Below are 17558 nucleotides of genomic sequence, written 5' to 3'. Positions count from 1 at the left end.
TTGCTGGTCCCTCTGAGGCAATCATGACCCTTAGAATGCTGGAACTGTTGAGGGAGCAATTATCATCAATAGCATTTATTGAACGCTTACTACACGCAGAGCCCTGAACTGAACACTTGCAAGGTTCCAATGAAACGAAGTTAGTAGACATGTTCCCTGCCCACCACAAGCTTAGTGTCTATAGGCAGTGGTAGCCAGTTGATGAAAATCAGGGAGAAGACAGAGGGGCTGGATGGTAATTGCCGACTGTCATTCCGGTGTCGATAGACTAATATACCGTATTCTCCCAAGCGCTTACAGTACAGTGCTCTGCACATAGTAAGTGCTCAATATGATTGATGATGATGATGGGGAGACTTATTGGAGACCCACCTCCCTAGTGGGTACTGCTGACCTGATCTTATCCTCTGATTCCCATGGCTCTACACTGGAAACGGAACCTTGGACCTCTAAGAAGGCACCTATAGCTTTAGGCTCTTAGTTCATCGTGGGCAGTCAGTGTACCTGCTAACTCTGTTGTATGATACTCTCCCAACTGCTTAGTACAGTGCTCTGCACACAGAAAATTCTCAATAAATGCCACTGATTGATTGACCCATCAGAGATGAAGCTTATACCCCAACCATCAGTGAGCTTGGGGAAAAGACAAACACAGTTCTTTTCTGGTGGATGTACCTTCTCCACAGCTACACTGGAGCTTTCAGGTTGAGATGGGAGTTGTCCTCTTCTTGAAACGGGCCTCTAGCTGCTCTTCCTGGACAACTGAGGCAATAACTTTAGCATCCAATTAATGGTCCCCTCTCTCTCTTTGCTGAACATTCTCTAGATAACCTCCCTAGGTGAAGATGGGATAAGAAAAAGAGTGGGGGAATTGATGAACGTAACCAACTGGAGGATAAAAGATCCTTATCTCAGCTTTTAAAATAGTGCATCCATCACTGGGGCTTCCCATCTTTCGGCAAGCTGACTCGATTAATCACTAGGAAAAATGACTTAAAAAAAAAAGTTTTCAATTTGCAGGGGCCCGAAGGTGCAGGAATAGGAAAGCAAATCATGGTGGGATTGAAACAGCATCAACCTTTTCCCCAAATTACTTGCCACTCTAAACATGCTCACTGTTTATATGCTTTATGGCAAGGTGGAAAATAATGGAAATTTCTGGCTGAATTTAAATGAGACCGATACACTGTCCAATGACTTTCTGGAAACGCTTGCAATAAATTTCTGGCAGGTGATTTATAAAGACAGCGCAGAAGACTGCTCAACGCTCAGTGCTCTCTGTTTACGTAAAACGCTTAGCAGATATATTCAAGAAGGGGAAATTTGACTAAACAAAACAACAAAAACGTACCTAGCATTAATCCCGTGGTAGGAAATTTGTCCACCTTCTCTTTGATCGTTTAGAAAAATCCCCAGCCAACACAGACAAGAGAACTGCCAGCATGAAATTCAATTTGTCTCAAATTCTTTGCATTTCCTGAGTCGGCCTTTTATGATTTATGCATGCAAATGAGAACACCTACCTTTCTGGCTTTTTCCCTTTTTTCCCCTTCATTGTTGTCCATGAGAGCACATTGTAATGATCTTGGCTAAGTTGTGGTCACCGACACAAAAGATCATTATGTTTGGCCAATGAATCAGATGCTCCAGTATAGTTGTCCAGGTGGTTGAAGGCATCTTCTGTCATGAAAGGCCTGCAACGTTTCTGCAGAGCCCATAAGAACCTGGAGGCTGGAATTTGCACTTGGGAAATTGTGAATAAATTTGAAGGGAAGACTAATTCTCTCAGGCCATCCCTGCCCTACCCAACAAGAAAACGATTTTTCCTCAGCAGTAGCTAGTAGAAGATTCTAGGGGGAGAAAATCTCAGCACCTCCTAAAGTCCCTAACCCAGAACTGAGGGGGTGTTCTCTACTCACCTGGTCTAACAGCAAGAGTGTCAGACTGATGTGAATCCCCCTCCCAGCCCCACAACACTAATGTCCATATCTGTAATTTATTTATATTAATATCTTTCTCCCCCTCTAGTCTGTTAGCTCCTCCTGGGCAGGGAACGTGACTATTTACCATTCTATTATATGCTTCCAAGCTTAGTTTAGTGCTCTGCATACGGTAAGCACTCAATAAATATGATTGACTAAATGAATGAATATGACATTTAGAACCCGAAAGAAATGAATCCTATGTCTCTTCTCACGCCTCATTTTCCTTTTTTTCTGGGAATCTGCAGAAAGGATAATTAACTCAAACCACTGGCACAAGGCATAGATACACTGGAAGATCAATTAGGGTTCAATCTGCGCTTGCTAATGAATCACTCTGTAAAAGAAGGCTCGATTAGATGGAGTGGGGGAAGACGATGTGTCAATTCAATGCCTGGTATGATTTACCCATATCCATACCACACCGTATTCAAACTCTCTGGGTTTTTTTTGTTAAAGAATGAGATGGAATTCTCCCCAGTTACAGTTTCTTTCCTGGAAAAGACACTCTGAATTTCCCTCTGACAGTTCTTAGGCAGGTGGTGCGGGTGACTGAAACTGCTTACTTGGGGCAATAACCCAGGAAGATGTAATCAAAACTTGAACATCCCATTTGGAATTGGGAGAGGAAAAAGTCCTTGGGGTGGAAATCGGTGAAGGGGGATTCAGATGAATGATTCCATTACTCTGAGGTGGTTACCATGACTCTGAGGGAAAAAAAAAATGTTTGGAGAGAAATTTTGGGGAAACCTGCTAGAGGTTGAGAAAAATGTGTCCGCTGAGTTGAGAAGATGGAGAAAAGGTATGTTGGTGTCTACTACTGAAAGGTAGAGGAAAGAGTGGAAATATGATCCAGGCTAGAAAAGCACTCCCACTAAGGTGGAGTCAGATTTTTCTCCGCTTTCTAATGCTAGGCTTCCAAATCATTTTGAGAGGCCGTGCTCTGGAGTGAGAAACTAACTGAACTAAATGAAGTTTTGTTTACTCACTGTGTCAGTGTCACAGAGGAGAGAAAGTTTTGTCTCTACGGTGAAGATGATAACAGTGAAAAGCTCACTGTATCTTCCTGGAAACTGGGCAGGTAGGATAGGAATCCTATAAAGTTAGATACTCTGTCATTCTGGCTGAATGTAGAGGAAGAGAAGAAGGTTAGTATGGTTCTGGGTTAATTGAATTACCTCTTCACAGAGTGACTTCCTCTCTTTTGACTCTCAAAACTCTATGTCCAAAACAGCACGGGGATAGAATTTTTTAACGCCATTTTCCTTTAGAAATTCTAGCTTCACTTAAATGGCACAGAGTAAACTGAACATGGGGTGTCGGCCACCTTTAGTGGGTGTGTACTATGTTTTTTAAGACTGTCCCTTCCGGAGCTGCATATTCTTAGTCCTAAATCCAAGCCTACCCACTGTAGGATAATGGCGATGAAGAGGATGGAACTTGATGATACAAATGACAAGTAAGCCTGAGTCCTGACCCTTCAGAACCGAGAACCCGTGGAGAATAATTGGTGCTGGAAACATGGCCCGAAACTTTCTGAAGAAAAATGATCTGGGCAGCAGAGTAAAGTATGGACTGGCAGGGAGGCAGGGAGGTTACAAGGAGGCTGATACAGTAATCAAGGAGGGAAAAGATAAGCTCTTGGCCTAATGGCATAGCGGTTGCAATGGAGAGGAAAGGGTGGATTTTTATCTACGCGACTGGTGGTACTGTACCTCTTACATTCTCTTAGACCTGTCAGAAATGTAACCACAAGGGCTCAGAGTGAACAAGCGAGTCTGTTGTCAAGGATACCTACAGGTTTCACCACATTAGTCAGCTACAGGCAGAAGCAGGACTAGAACCCAGGTCACCTGAATGCCAACGCAGAGCTCTTTCCACCATCCCGAAAGCAGGCCAGACTTAGTCTCGGTAGCAACTGCGTAGCAAATGGGATCCAGAACATTTTGAAATGCAAGCCAAACTAATCAGGAGCCCTAGGCGAGACACGGCTAGATAGCAAATGTCCCCAGACTGCAACTCATCATCCTGTTGCTCTCGAGTCCTTACATCCTGATTAAAAGCAAAATTCAACCATCAAACTCTCCTCATGGCAGCAAGGTAATATGTGAGAAATCATTCAGAGTGTCAGATGCGGTCACGAAGGGACAGCCAGTGAGTGTTGCCTAGGCCTTCTTAGCTTGAAAAGGAATATCAGCAGCTGAGACAGAAATATTACTAATAAAGACACCCTCAATGTGTAAAGTGTGTTCCAGAGCCCTGTCTCCTCAAATACCCCAATTCAATCTCACAGTCTTCTTCTGAGGGCAGTTTAAACAGGTATTATTATCCCCATTTTATGGATGAGGAGCCTGAGGTACAGGACAGGGAGTGGGAGGTGAGGTGACCTGACCAAGGCCACATGATAGGTGACAGACCTGTGTATGCCTAGACACAAGTGGCCTGACTGCTGAGGATGGCCTATCCCCAATCCCGAGGCCAGACTCAGACACGGTATTTCATGAGGAATAAAGGGTATTGGCATAGCTGGATAAGAGACCAAAAAGAATCGTAGGAAAAGTGAGGATTGGATGAGGCCAAAAAACCTTAAAAAATCCAATCATTTTAGTGTCACTGTTCCTCCTGCTCTCCTAGTGTCCAGGGTTGTGGTTTTCTTCCTCTCCCTTTGTCCCCGTGTAGCTTCGCTAAGAGAGAAGAATAATTGACAGAGTTGAGCCGTTAAGACTTCCAATGACAATTAACCAATGGCTACTGCCAGTGTCCTCCTGGGGCGAAGCCCCACTGGTCTTACTGCTTACTGCAGTGCTCTGCACACAGGAAACATTCAAAAAATACCACTGATTGATTTCACTCCCGAGACCGTGTGCTGGATAAGTCTGTCTGGGAGGGAGGGGTTTAGAAAGAGGCTGTCCGGTCACCATATCAAAATACGGATAGGATAGAATGGGCTGAAGGAAATCAGGAGCTGCCATTTCGTGTGTTGTCCGCCGAGCAACCGATCTGAAATTCACCGATATTGGTCTCCACTGGGGCTTTTCCCATCTCCCTGACAACTCTTCAGCTACCGAGTTCATCTTCCAAAACCTTGGCCGAGATAACAGACCACATTAGACGGAGGCTTCCTGGAAGGAGAGTGAGTATCTGGGGATCGCTGTAATCTGGGCAGCCAGCCCCAGCCACGGGGGCGAGTACAGCGGCCAGTGACAAAATTAGACTGCAGAACCGTAGTCCAGATTCGGGGCAGATTGATAACAGCAGGACAAACATCTGTGGGGGTAGGGCAAACTCTGCTTCATAAACGTCCCTTTCACATACGTCTCAACACGATGGTGAAAATAACATCTGAGGCTCTGTGATATAAGCAAAAGGCACGGAATGCTAGTGAACGAGCAAACACAGTGGAACTTAATGTGCCTCTTCATTCCCATCTGCAAAATGGATGTCGAGTACAGGCCCCGCTCCACGGGCTGGTTGAGAGAAATAATTTAGAAGATAATTGGAAAGAACTTCCCAAGTATAAAGTGCTTTACAGCTGCTTCGTTACCCTCACCCTGCAAGGGTCAGGTCTCCTGATAGCACGCAGCCTTTCGCATAAGTACAAAATACTTCTCTGCCTCTCTTTTTTGGCTTTACTAACCTTAACCCCCATCCCTGCATGTTCCCCCCCGCCCACCCTACCTCCCCGAATCCCCTATTCCCAAGATGCATCTTCCACTGTCTACTTAATAAAAAAATACTGTCTGTAATCCTTCGCTACTGGCTTGTCAGAAATAACTCCTGGCCGTCGACAAGGGAAATTCCCCCACGGATCTGAGAATCTCTCTTATACGGCCCAGGACAATACCCAGCTCCATCTCTTTTCAGCCCTAAAGGGACTGGCTGATGTTCTACCGCTGTGCTGCATGAACAGAGAACAGACCCCTAAGTGTCCAATAGTCAGTGATTAAACAATGAAACCAACGGATGATGAGGTCTGAAAGACACCAGATGGAATGATACCCTTTGCCTGCCGTTGGCTGAGCCTTGGAGGAAAATCAAAAATTCTGACACCCCAGTGCGCGGTACTGGAATGTTGAAATGGTAGGGTTCATGGTGCGTTGGCTGCCATTCAGGAGAGAGGGGATGTGGTTCCTTCCCTGTAAGGAGGAAGGGTTCCACGTGTCAAACACAACTTCTCAGCTTTTATTTTCCTCTGGACATGAAGACGGAAGGCAAAATCACTAGGTGACAATGAGAAGGGAGAAAACATTCCAAACAGAACGTGCTTTATCACTACGGGTTAAATCAGAAACAATTATAAACTTTATTTGTCGGTGTCAATGATGTGTACCATTTATAAGGAATAGCACAATTCGTGCACTTCTTTCCTAAATCTGTGCACAATACACACACAAATCAAAATGAAATAATCAAACAAATAAAATGAAATCATTTTACACAAAAGTAATAATAATAATAATTAATTTTAACCCTGAAGAGTCAGAATCATGTTTTAATATTTTCCCTACAGGACAAAAAAAATAAAACAAACCAAACCAACCACAAACAATCAAGGATTTCGTTCTACTCCTCTATGAACACCTAGCACCGGGGTCACCGTTGTGCCAGGGGTGACTAAACATGAGCGTGAAATCTCTCTAACTATCACACATTGACTTTCAATTTCAGAACTCATTTTCCTTCCTAGCTACTGCTACGCCCTTTATACATTCTCAGCAAAGACTGGAATTAGGAGGAGCCCTGCGAGGCGAGTTAACCGGCTGATTTCTGAACCACCGCGGGCCCAGGAACCGACCACCACGGCAGGGCATGGAACCGACCGGCACAGGCCACCGGGCCGGCTACGGCAGGGCACGGAACCGTCCGGCTCAGGATGCAAGTCTGGCCCTGACTGGTCTCGGGACCGATCCCCAAAGGCCTAATCTCAAAATACTTGGACGAGTCATTGAAAAACACAAAATGGCCTTCGTCCTCTCTGGCTCTTCAATATGAATCCTCAGCCTCTGTCCATTTTTCCCCTTTCTCCTCTGTTCAACTGGGAGGTGTGACAGGCAGTCAATCAGTCAACTTCCACAAAGGATAGGCTGAGAAATTGGTTCATAACGCTGCACCCTATTCGCTCTGGTCTGAGAATCGCCCCAATCATCCCAAAAGAGAAAACCTTGCCTTCTACTTGAGGCGGCTTTGGACTGAGGGATTTCCTCAACTGGAGATGTGGTGCTCTTCCTCAAACAGGCCCTGGATCAATCTGTTTCTACACGGTGGTTTTTCTTTTTTAACCTTTGGCCCGATCCAGAAGAGGTGAGGAGGCAGCTAGGCCAGAGCAATCTCTTACTCCCTCAAAAGAGCTAATAACTCCTGGTCTGGGGCCTTTCCATGAGCTGTTGGCGCCATGCCACAGATGTACTAGAAGCCCTCTGAAGCTAAAATATCTCTTCCTCTGGGAAATGCTCAACACTCCCAAGGACAAGCCTCAAAGGGGGATCAATCTGCTGAATCAATCGAGCGAGCAATGGCTTTTATCGAGCACTTACTGTGAGTAGAGTGGTGTGGTAAGCTCTTGTCCCATCTCCAATCAGAGTGGCAGAAAGTGCAGGTCGAAGCACCGACACTCACCTCTGACTTCCTATCCCCTAGGAGCTGTGTCACAATGATCCGACTGGCTAAAGGAATTTGGAGCTCCAAACATCCTTTAGTAATTGTAGCTCCCATTCCCGCCTGGGCCAAGCTAGGATCTGAGGAAGCTGGGCCCATCCCAGCAACCCCACTTTCTGCACACTCTCATTCCCCCTGAAGAAGGTCCCTAATCTCCACCAGCCTTCACAGGCCGCCTTCGGCTAAGACTGATTGTCCACGAAGACCGCCTGCGGTCGGCTCGGCTATGGCTCGCCGGGATCATTTTATTGCTTCTCAGAAATCGATGAGCACACCCACGTGAGCCTTTCGCTCCCTGCCCAATAACCCAAACCCGGAACGGCGACGAAAGAAAAACAACCTTCAGGTGCAAAAGAAAACTCATTCATGTCTCCGATGCTCAATTAGCACTGCTGAATGGGGTGACACGCGTCACTCTATCCTACGTGTCACTCTATGCTACTATATACACATAAATTGGGGTTTAGCTTTTTTTTTTTTTCATTCATGCACAGTGTAACAAGAATCACGACAACATTCCCAAACAGGAGGATGGAGAAGGAGTAAATGTTCGGCAGAGGCGGCACTGGCCAGGCCCAAGTGGTTATGAACGCCACTGAAATGACACCGACAGACAATCCCACTGACACCACGATGAGGGGGGTGGAGGATGTGATTCGGAGATGTCGGCGGTGGAACAGAATGGGGTGCGCTCTGAATCCCTTCTCTGGCTCAGGGGCGGAGAGGAGAGGGCCAGGGGCTCCGAAGGACGTGCTGATCACAATACAGCTCAGAAGATCATGAGATGACTAGGTTTGTTCCCGGGGAACAAACGCGGTATCGTTTCAACCCTCGAGCCAGAAGAGAGGCGCCCCGGCTAGGTCGGCGGAGGGTCCGGTTTGGGGTGGCGAGTGAACCATCTGAGCCCGAAACTGTTCCCTTGTCACCTCACGGCACACCCCCGCGGGGTGCTCTACGGAGCCAGGTCTGTCTCTGCTCAGGTTTTGAAGCCGGGTGCGATATTTTGTAATAAATGGATGAAACTCCTTCTTTCACCTGACCGTACCCTGCCTCCTATGGCCCAGAACCTTAACTTTTAAACGAAGGCATTGGGGATCTGGCCGCTTTTCATTTTTAACAGAAAGCACATGTTGCGTTCAGATCAGTCGTTTAACCAAAAAAAAAAAAAAAAAAAAAGGAAAAAGAAAAAGGAGTCGATCCGTCAAATCAATCGCGAGAGACACTCTTGGAGGAGTCGCAAAGATGGCCCCGCATCCATGCCTTGTTCAACGTGATGGCACCCTGGGTAAGAACCCTGCTGAATTCTTACCCCTATCTAGGACAAGTCTGCTCTTGAAGCTGTCTGTGTTCCGTCAGCAGGCAAGTCAACATGACAAATGTCAGTTTTCCTCTGTTCGTTATACATAGATCTTTATATATATATATGTGCATATATATATATAAATTTACTATATTTGATTGTTCCTTTAGAAGCCTTTTATGTGGCAGTAGGCCTCCAGGGAGGAGAAGAAAATGTACAAGAGCCAAAGCAACACAAACAGGGAGGATGTGAGGAGCTTGGCAGTCCGGGGCCCACCCAGCTCACCTCCGATTTCTGGCCTCCGCCGATACAGCAGCACCCCGACATTGATGAAAGCAAAAATGGTGAAGAGGGTGACCGAGAAAGCTAGGGTGCCGGGGGACACTTCGAACTCCTTCCCGTTGGCCGCGTGGTAGATGGCGGCGATGGACCAGGCCACGCCGATCCCCAGGAACACGTTCACGGCGTTGCTCCCGGTGACGTTGCCGATGGAGGCGTCCGCGTACTGGTCCTGGGTGGCTGCCACTTTGCTGGCGAACGTGTCTGGACGGGGGGGAAGGAGAAAGCGGAGGATCCTAAACTGGGAGCCTAAGGAAGGGGCTCTAGTCCCGGCTCCGTCACTTATCCGCTGTGCGACCTCGGGCGAGTCATTTATCTTCTCTGGGCCTCAATCCCCTCATCTGCAAGATGGGGATTCCATATCTACGCTCCATCCTATTTCGGGTGTGAGCCCCATGTGGAACCCGATTAGCTTGTAATAATAATGTTAATAATAATGTTGGTATTTGTTAAGCGCTTACTATGTGCAGAGCACTGTTCTAAGCGCTGGGGTAGACACAGGGGAATCAGGTTGTCCCACGTAGGGCTCACAGTCTTCATCCCCATTTTACAGATGAGGGAAAGGAGGCACGGAGAAGTGAAGTGACTTGCCCACGGTCACACAGCAGACAAGTGGCAGAGCTGGGATTCGAACTCATGACCTCTGACTCCAAAGCCCGTGCTCTGTCCACTGAGCCACGTTGTATCGACCCCAGTGCTTAGTAAAGTGCTTGGCACCTCATAAGCGCTTAACAAATACCACAATTATTATCATTAACGGGTCTCACAAGGGAGCTCCCATCATGCTCTCTCGAATGACCCGACCGAGGGTGGGATTTGGGATTCAAGGGTGAATCAAGCACGCCCAGAATCACCGGCTCCCATTATCAGGCAGGAGTCCCAGAGAAGCAGCGTGGCCTAGTGCTGAGAAGCAGCGTGGCTCAGTGGCAAGAGCCCGGGCTGGGGAATCAGAGGTCATGAGTTCGAATCCCGGCTCCGCCGCTTGCCAGCTGTGTGACTTTGGGCAAGTCACTTCACTTCTCTGGGCCTCAGTTACCTCATCTGTAAAGTGGGGATTAAAACTGTGAGCCCCACGTGGGACAACCTGATCACCTTGTATCCCCCCAGCGCTTAGAACAGTGCTTTGCACATAGTAAGCACTTAACACATACCAACATTATTATTGTTAGTGGAAAGAGCACGGGCCTGGGAGTGGGAGGATCTGGGTTCTAATTCCAGCTCCGCCACATGACTGCTGTGTGATCTGGGGCAAGCGAAGAGAACTGTACCACATCTGTAAAATGGACATCAAATTCTACTCTTCTCTACTTAAACCATGAGCCCCATGTGGGACAGCAACTGTTCAACTTGATTAACTCGTATCTATCGCATCTCTTAGAACAATATTTGCCCTTTGTAAATTCATACTAAGTACGTCAATCAAACAAACAAATAATAATAATAATGTTGGTATTTGTTAAGCGCTTCCTATGTGCCGAGCACTGTTCTAAGCGCTGGGGTAGACACAGGGGAATCAGGTTGTCCCACGTGGGGCTCACAGTCTTAATCCCCATTTTACAGATGAACAAACAAACCAACGAAAAGAGGGTTCATCTCCCCAGGCTCAGAGCTGGTGGATTCCAAAAGCACAGGTCTGGGTAGATATGTAACCGGCCATTTCTTAAAGATTGCCAGGTAAGATTGCACAGCTTCCTTCGGTACTCTCCACTCTCAGGAAGCACACTCTAAATGGACTGTGCTGAACCCCTGGTGCATTGAACAATCAATCAATCATCAATCAATGTCATTTAGTGAGTTTCTACTGTTTGCAGAGCACTGTACTAATTGAGTACAATATAACAGAGTTGATAGACTTGTTCCTTGCCCACAGTGAGCTCTTCTCTTACTATGTAGCTTACATTTTTTTGGTGCAATCAATCTTAGTATTCATAGAGAAGCAGCGTGGCTCAGTGGAAAGAGCCCGGGCTTGGGAGTCAGAGGTCATGGGTTCGAATTCCGGCTCTGCCACTTGTCAGCTGGGTGACTGTGGGCAAGTCACTTCACTTCTCTGTGCCTCAGTTCCCTCATCTGGAAAATGGTGATGAAGACTGTGAGCCTCACGTGGGACAACCTGATGACCCTGTATCTACCCCAGTACTTGGAACAGTGCTCGGCACCTAGTAAGCGCTTAACAGATACCAAAATTATTAAAACCATCCCCATCTTTATGGAAATTCTGTGCTGCATATTCTCCTGCCCACAGTCATTTCATTACCGTGACTCAGCACTGCCATGACACAAGCATTCGAATCTGTAGCTTGATTGTCTTCTATTTCCCACATATTCATTCTGTCACCAGATCCTGTCAGTTCTACCTTTTCAGCATCGCTAAAATCCGCACTTTCCTCTCCATTCAAACTGCTACCATGAGAATCCAAGCGCTTTATTCTATCCCACCTGGATTACTGCATCGGCCTCCTTGCCGACCTCCCTGCTTCCTGTCTCTCCCCACTCCAGTCCCTGTTTTACTCTGCCGCCCAAATCGTTTCTACAAAACCGTTCAGTCAATGTTATCCCACTCCTCAAGGCCCACTAGTGGTTGCCTATCCAACTCGACGTTGAACAGAAATGCCTCAATCTCGCTGCCGACCTCTTGCCCACGTCCTGCCTCTGTCCTGGAATGCTCTCCCTCTTAATAGTAATAATAATAATAATGATGTTGGTATTTGTTAAGTGCTTACTATGTGCCGAGCACTGTTCTAAGCACTGGGGTAGATACAGGGTCATCAGGTTGTCCCACGTGAGGCTCACAGTCTGAATCCCCATTATACAGTTGAGGGAACCGAGGCACCGAGAAGTTAGGTGACTTGCCCAAAGTCACACAGCTGACAGGTGGCGGAGCCGGGATTAGAACCCATGACCGCTGACTCCTAAGCCCGGGCTCTTTCCCCTGAGCCACGTCTCTTCATATCTGTCAGTCATCTCTGACTCTCCTTTCAAAGTCTTATTGAAGTCATTCATTCATTCATTCAACAGTATTTATTGAGCGCTTACTATGTGCAGAGCACTCTACTAAGCACTTAGCATGTACAATTCGGCAACAGATAGAGACAATCTCTGCCCAATAACGGGCTCACAGTCTAAATGACATTTCTTCCAGGAGGCCTTCCCTGACTAAGCCCTCCTTTCCTCTTCTCCCACTCCCTTCTGAGTCGCCCTGACTTGCTCCTTTCATTCATCACCCCCTCCCCAGCCCCATAGCACTTATGTACATATCTGTATTTAATTTATTTATATTAATGTCTGTAGACTGTAAGCTAATTGTAGACGGGACTGTGTTTGTCGTTGTATAGTACTCTCCCAAGTGCTTAGTACAGTGCTCTGCACACAGTAAGTGCTCCATAAATGTCTGACTTACTGCAGACTTTGAAGTGCTCAAACACTTTGCCCTTCTTACTCACTGATTTCATGTTATGACCCAGCCCTCACCCTTTATTCCTCAAACGCCAACCTACTCACTGTACCTCAATCTTGTTTATCTTGCCATTGACCCCCTCATCCACCTACTCTCTCTAGCCTGGAATACCTTTCCTCTTAACATCCAAAAGACGATCACTCTTGCACCTTCAAAGCCTTATCAACAGCACATCTCCTCCAAGAGGCCTTCGCCGACTAGGTCCTCATCTTCTCTTCCTCACTTCTGCTTTGTCCTTGCATTTGGATTTGCCCTCTATTCACCCCTCCCTCAGCCTTACAGCATATATGTACATATCCATATTTTATATTTATTTGTATAATTTTATTTATTTATACAATCCAGCCCGCCCCCACATGTAAACTCCATTGATGTTCCAACATTCTGCAACTTTCCCAGCCCTCTGTGACTCCTTGGTTTCCTGGCTCTCCCCATGGCCCTTTTCATGCCAAATCTACTACAAGTCCCCCTCCTGAGCTCCCAACAGCATCACCATCTTTACAAACCCCAAAATGATGCCCTGCCCCCGATCCCAAAAAACAGCCCATCTCTCGCACAGCCGCAAAGTTGGGGGCTGAGGCCTGGGCAGGACTGGGGGAAAGCGGGCAGTGCCGTGATGGCTGAGTTGGAGGAAGAGCCCCGTATCCCAGAGCTTCCTCCAGAGTAGACTCAGCCTGGAGAATTCTAGACTGTAAGCTCATTGTGGGCAGGGAATGTGTCTGTTTATTGTTCTATTGTACTCTCCCAAGAGCTTAGTACAGTGCTCTGCACACAGTAAGTGCTCAATAAAGCGACTGAATGACTGAATGAACTCAAGAGAAGATGGATCCCGGCCTTGCCTGTTTCTGGTTCCCAGAACCAGAGGGCCCAGTGGAGAGAGCACAAGCCTGGGAGTCGGAAGGACCTGAGTTCTAATCCTGGCTCTGCCACTTGTCTGCTCTGTGATCTTGGGCAAGTTCCTTCGCTTTTCTGTGCCTCGGTGGCCTCATCTACACAATGGGGATTAAGAGTGTGAGTCCCATGGGACTGTGTCCAACCTGGTTTGCTGGTATCCTCCCTAGTGCTTAGTACAGTGTTTGGCACATAGTAAGTGCTTAGCAAATATTTATTCAACTGTATTTATTGAGCACTTACTATGTGCAAAGCACTGCACTAAGCCCTTTGGAGAATACAATACAGCAACAGAAAGACAGAGTCCTTGCCCACCACGAGCTCACAGTCTAGAGGAAGGAACAGACATTAATACATGTAAAGAAATAAAGAAATAATTCAATAAATGACAGATATATACAATTGTGCTGTGGGGCTGGGAGGGAGGATGAATGAAGGGAGCAAGTCAGGGCGATGCAGAAGTGAGTGGGAGAAGAGGAGAGGAGGGCTTAGTCGGGGAAGGCTTCTTGGAGGAGATGGGCCTTCAATAAGATTTTGAAGTGGGAGAGAACAATTATCTCTCTGATCGTACATTCCAAGCCCTTAGTACAGTGCTCTGCACATAGCAAGCGCTCAATAAATACTATTGAATGAATGAATATGAGGAAGGAGGGCTTTCCAGGTCAGAGGCAGGATGTTGGCGAGAGGTCGGGGGCAATATAGACGGGATGGAGGTACAGTGAGAAGGTTAGCATAAGGAGAAGGAAGTGCGCGGGCTGGGTTGTAGTAGGAGAGTAGTGAGGTGAGGATGGAAGGAGCAAGGTGATCGAGTGCTTTAGAGCCAATGGTGAGGAGTTTTTGTTTGCGGCGATGGATGGGCAACCACTGGAGTTTCTTGAGGAGGGGGGAAACATGGTCTGAACGTTTTTGAAGGAAAGTGATCTGGACAACAGAGTGGAGTATGGGACCGGCGTGGGGAGAGACAGGAGGCAGGGAGGTCAGCAAGGAGGTTGATACAATAATCAAAGTGGGTTAGGATAAGTCCTTGAATTAATGTGGCAGCACTTTGGATGGCGAGGGAGGTGTGGATTTTAGTGATGTTGTGAAGGTAGAAGCAGCGTGGCTCAGTGGAAAGAGCCTGGGCTTCGGAGTCAGGGGTCATGGGTTCGACTCCCGGCTCTGCCACTTGTCAGCTGTGTGACTGTGGGCAAGTCACTTCACTTCTCTGTGCCTCAGTTACCTCATCTGTAAAATGGGGATTAAGACTGTGACTCTCACGTGGGACAACCTGATTACCCTGTATCTACCCCAGCGCTCAGAACAGCGCTCTGCACATAGTAAGCGCTTAACAAATACCAACATTATTATTAGAACTGACAGAATTTAGTAATGGTTTGGATACGTGTGTTGGATGACAGAAAGGTGTCAAGGATAATGCCAAGGTTATGGTTAAATATCATAATTAATATAATTATTGAACTGGAGTGTTTGGGGGAACGCGCTGATGCGGGAATCTGCCGGCCAGTCTAAAATGGCAAATTCCTGACCTGAGAATCCAGTGGACAAATTCATCCTTCTCACTGGGCAACCCCAAAACCACAAGGATAAAAGATGCTACAAACCCCACTAAAATGTTTACTACTTTTTCCAGCCGAGGTCTCCATTTCATAGCAGCCCCATGTGGGAACCAAAGGACTGTGCTTTTTGGAATCAAACTTTTTGATCAAGTGTCCTGTTTTGTTTTAATGGTGTTTTTAAAGGCTTACTATATGCCAGACACTATATCAGGAACACGGTGAATAGGAATCTTCATCTCTGTGTCTCTTTGCTGTGACAGCTCACGCCTCCTTCTCTGAAATCCAACCCTTCACAGAAGTGATCAATCTCACCAGCTAATCAAATAAGCTTCTTGTCTGTTTAGTTATTCATCTCAGCCCCCCAGCACACAGGATGTGAAAACACCCCGTGACTCAAACAGGTCTTAATTCATTCAAACTACTGGGAAAGGCTATATTCTTCCAATTATAGCGCTTTGAATGTTTGGAAAATTGCGCTCAGTCACTGCTTTGCTGCTTGGGATATAGCGTAATGGAATTCACCATATGTTAATCCATACTAACCCTTTAAAGAATAAGGCCACGTTTCACCAATGGGCAATTAAATTAAAATGCAATGCAATAAAATACAATTTTTTAGAGTGAAATCTTGGGAAATACATTAATCCCAGTTCTCATCGGCTCTCTTGTGAGACCCTCGGGGTCTGAAGTCTGACTCACTCTCACACTGACTGAAAGGTATTTTTCTTTTAACCAGGATTTCATAATCAATTGTTCTGAAGTTCTCCCGCAGGTGCCATGAAGATTTGAATTTTATTTGTATACATCTTGCTCTCAGGCTCCTCTTCATTCCAGAGGAGAATTCACTTAGGTTTATCAAAAGCAGGCACCTCTGAAGATTGAGAAATGGACAGTCAAGGGGAAACCATTTTGGATAAGGCATTAGAAGATCAGGGTCTTCTGATTTTCTCCCCGATTCAAGTACTTCTTTACAGGTGACCCTAGATAAATCCCATCATCTCTCTTTATCCAGGTCTCTGAAATGCCAGGAAAACAGAGAGCCTAGCAGTGATCTGGGCCATTAGAGAGGGTGAGAAAACTCGCTTACGGCGTTCAAGGCACACAATTCTCCCTCCTTTTTGTGTCAACTGTGTACTTAAATCCATATCCCTTAAGCATGTGATATTCCCACTACTCCCAACCTCACAGCACTTATTCATCCGTTCATTCAATCGTATTTATTGGGAGCTTACTGCAAAGCACTTTACTAAGCATTTGGTAGAGTACAATTGTTATATTATTGTATTATAAACATATCCTGCCCACAACAAGCTTAAACACACACACACACACACGTGTGTATATATATATATTTTCCTTATACTTATATATATAAGTATATATAATATATATATTCCTTATACTTATATATATATATACTTATATATATGTTCTTATATATAGATGTTCTGATATATATATGTTCTGATATATATATTCCTTATACTCTGCCGCTTTCCCTAGATGTAATGATTTTAACGTCTGTTTTCACCATTAGATGTAAGCGGCTTGAAGGCATGGATTGTGTCTACCAATTCTGATGTACTGTACTCTCCTAGGAAATTAGTATAGTGCTCTGTACAAAGAAGTGTTAAATAAAGGAGGGAAGCAGTGTGGCCTATTGGAAAGAGCACGGGCCTTGGAGTCAGAGGACCAGGGTTCTAGTCCCGGCTCTGCCACGCGCCTGATGCGTGACCTTGGGCAAGTCATTTAATTTCTCTGTGCCCAGTTACCTCATAAGTAAAATGGGGATTGAGACTGTGAGCCCCGTGTGGGACGTGGACTATGTCCAACGTGATTATCTTGTACCTACCCCAGTGCTTAGTACAATGCCTGACACATAGTAAGCCCTTAACAAGTGGTATAAAAATAAATAAATAAATGCTATTGATTGATACCAGATTTTCCTGCTTAGACTGTGAACCCATGTGGGACACGGATTGTGTCTTATCTGATTAATCCTTTCTCTCTCCCAGGCTTGGCATAGTGATTAGCTCTTAGTAAGCACATAATAACGTCCATAAACATTATAGTGTGAATCTAAAGGAAATCCAAATCAGATTTCTTGGAGAGACTGTTTAAGATCTGGGCGTAAAATCCCCTCTCAGGGTCACACCCAGAGAGTTTCCAGTACTCCACCGGTCTCGACTTTGGGAGGGAGAGTTAAGCAGAGGCCTACCCATTCCATTCCTAACTTGGGCAGTGGCTAGCGAGTGGAAGGCAGTCTGCGACAAGTCAAAGCTCACCTTTGCTGGGCAGCAGAGGCATGGGAGAGAGTCGGGGGGTGGAGACTCAAGTTTACAGCACGGAAGGAGGCAATGGGAAACCACTTCCGTATTTTG

At 46.2% G+C, this 17558-nt stretch overlaps 1 protein-coding gene and 1 non-coding gene across 13 annotated transcripts in view; one reads left to right on the top strand and one right to left on the bottom strand.

Moving 5' to 3' along the window:
* Positions 1-6261: 6261 nt before the first annotated feature.
* Positions 6262-17558, bottom strand: part of SLC8A1 (solute carrier family 8 member A1) — a 437445-nt gene continuing 426148 nt past the window's right edge. For all 12 annotated transcript variants that reach the window (XM_039912185.1, XM_029081636.2, XM_007669162.4 and 9 more), the window contains one exon: positions 6262-9480. In XM_039912185.1, coding sequence (XP_039768119.1) covers positions 9104-9480 — 377 coding nt within the window. In that variant the 3' untranslated portion in view covers positions 6262-9103. The remainder of the gene's footprint in view (positions 9481-17558) is intronic.
* On the top strand, positions 17315-17452 carry LOC114816498. The gene has a single exon (XR_003764281.1). It is a non-coding gene; the product is annotated as a small nucleolar RNA SNORA7 (small nucleolar RNA).

This window comes from Ornithorhynchus anatinus, chromosome 1 (assembly GCF_004115215.2).
Source record: "Ornithorhynchus anatinus isolate Pmale09 chromosome 1, mOrnAna1.pri.v4, whole genome shotgun sequence".
NCBI classification, from domain to species: Eukaryota; Metazoa; Chordata; class Mammalia; order Monotremata; family Ornithorhynchidae; genus Ornithorhynchus; species Ornithorhynchus anatinus.
This window is presented reverse-complemented; position numbering and strand designations above follow the sequence as displayed.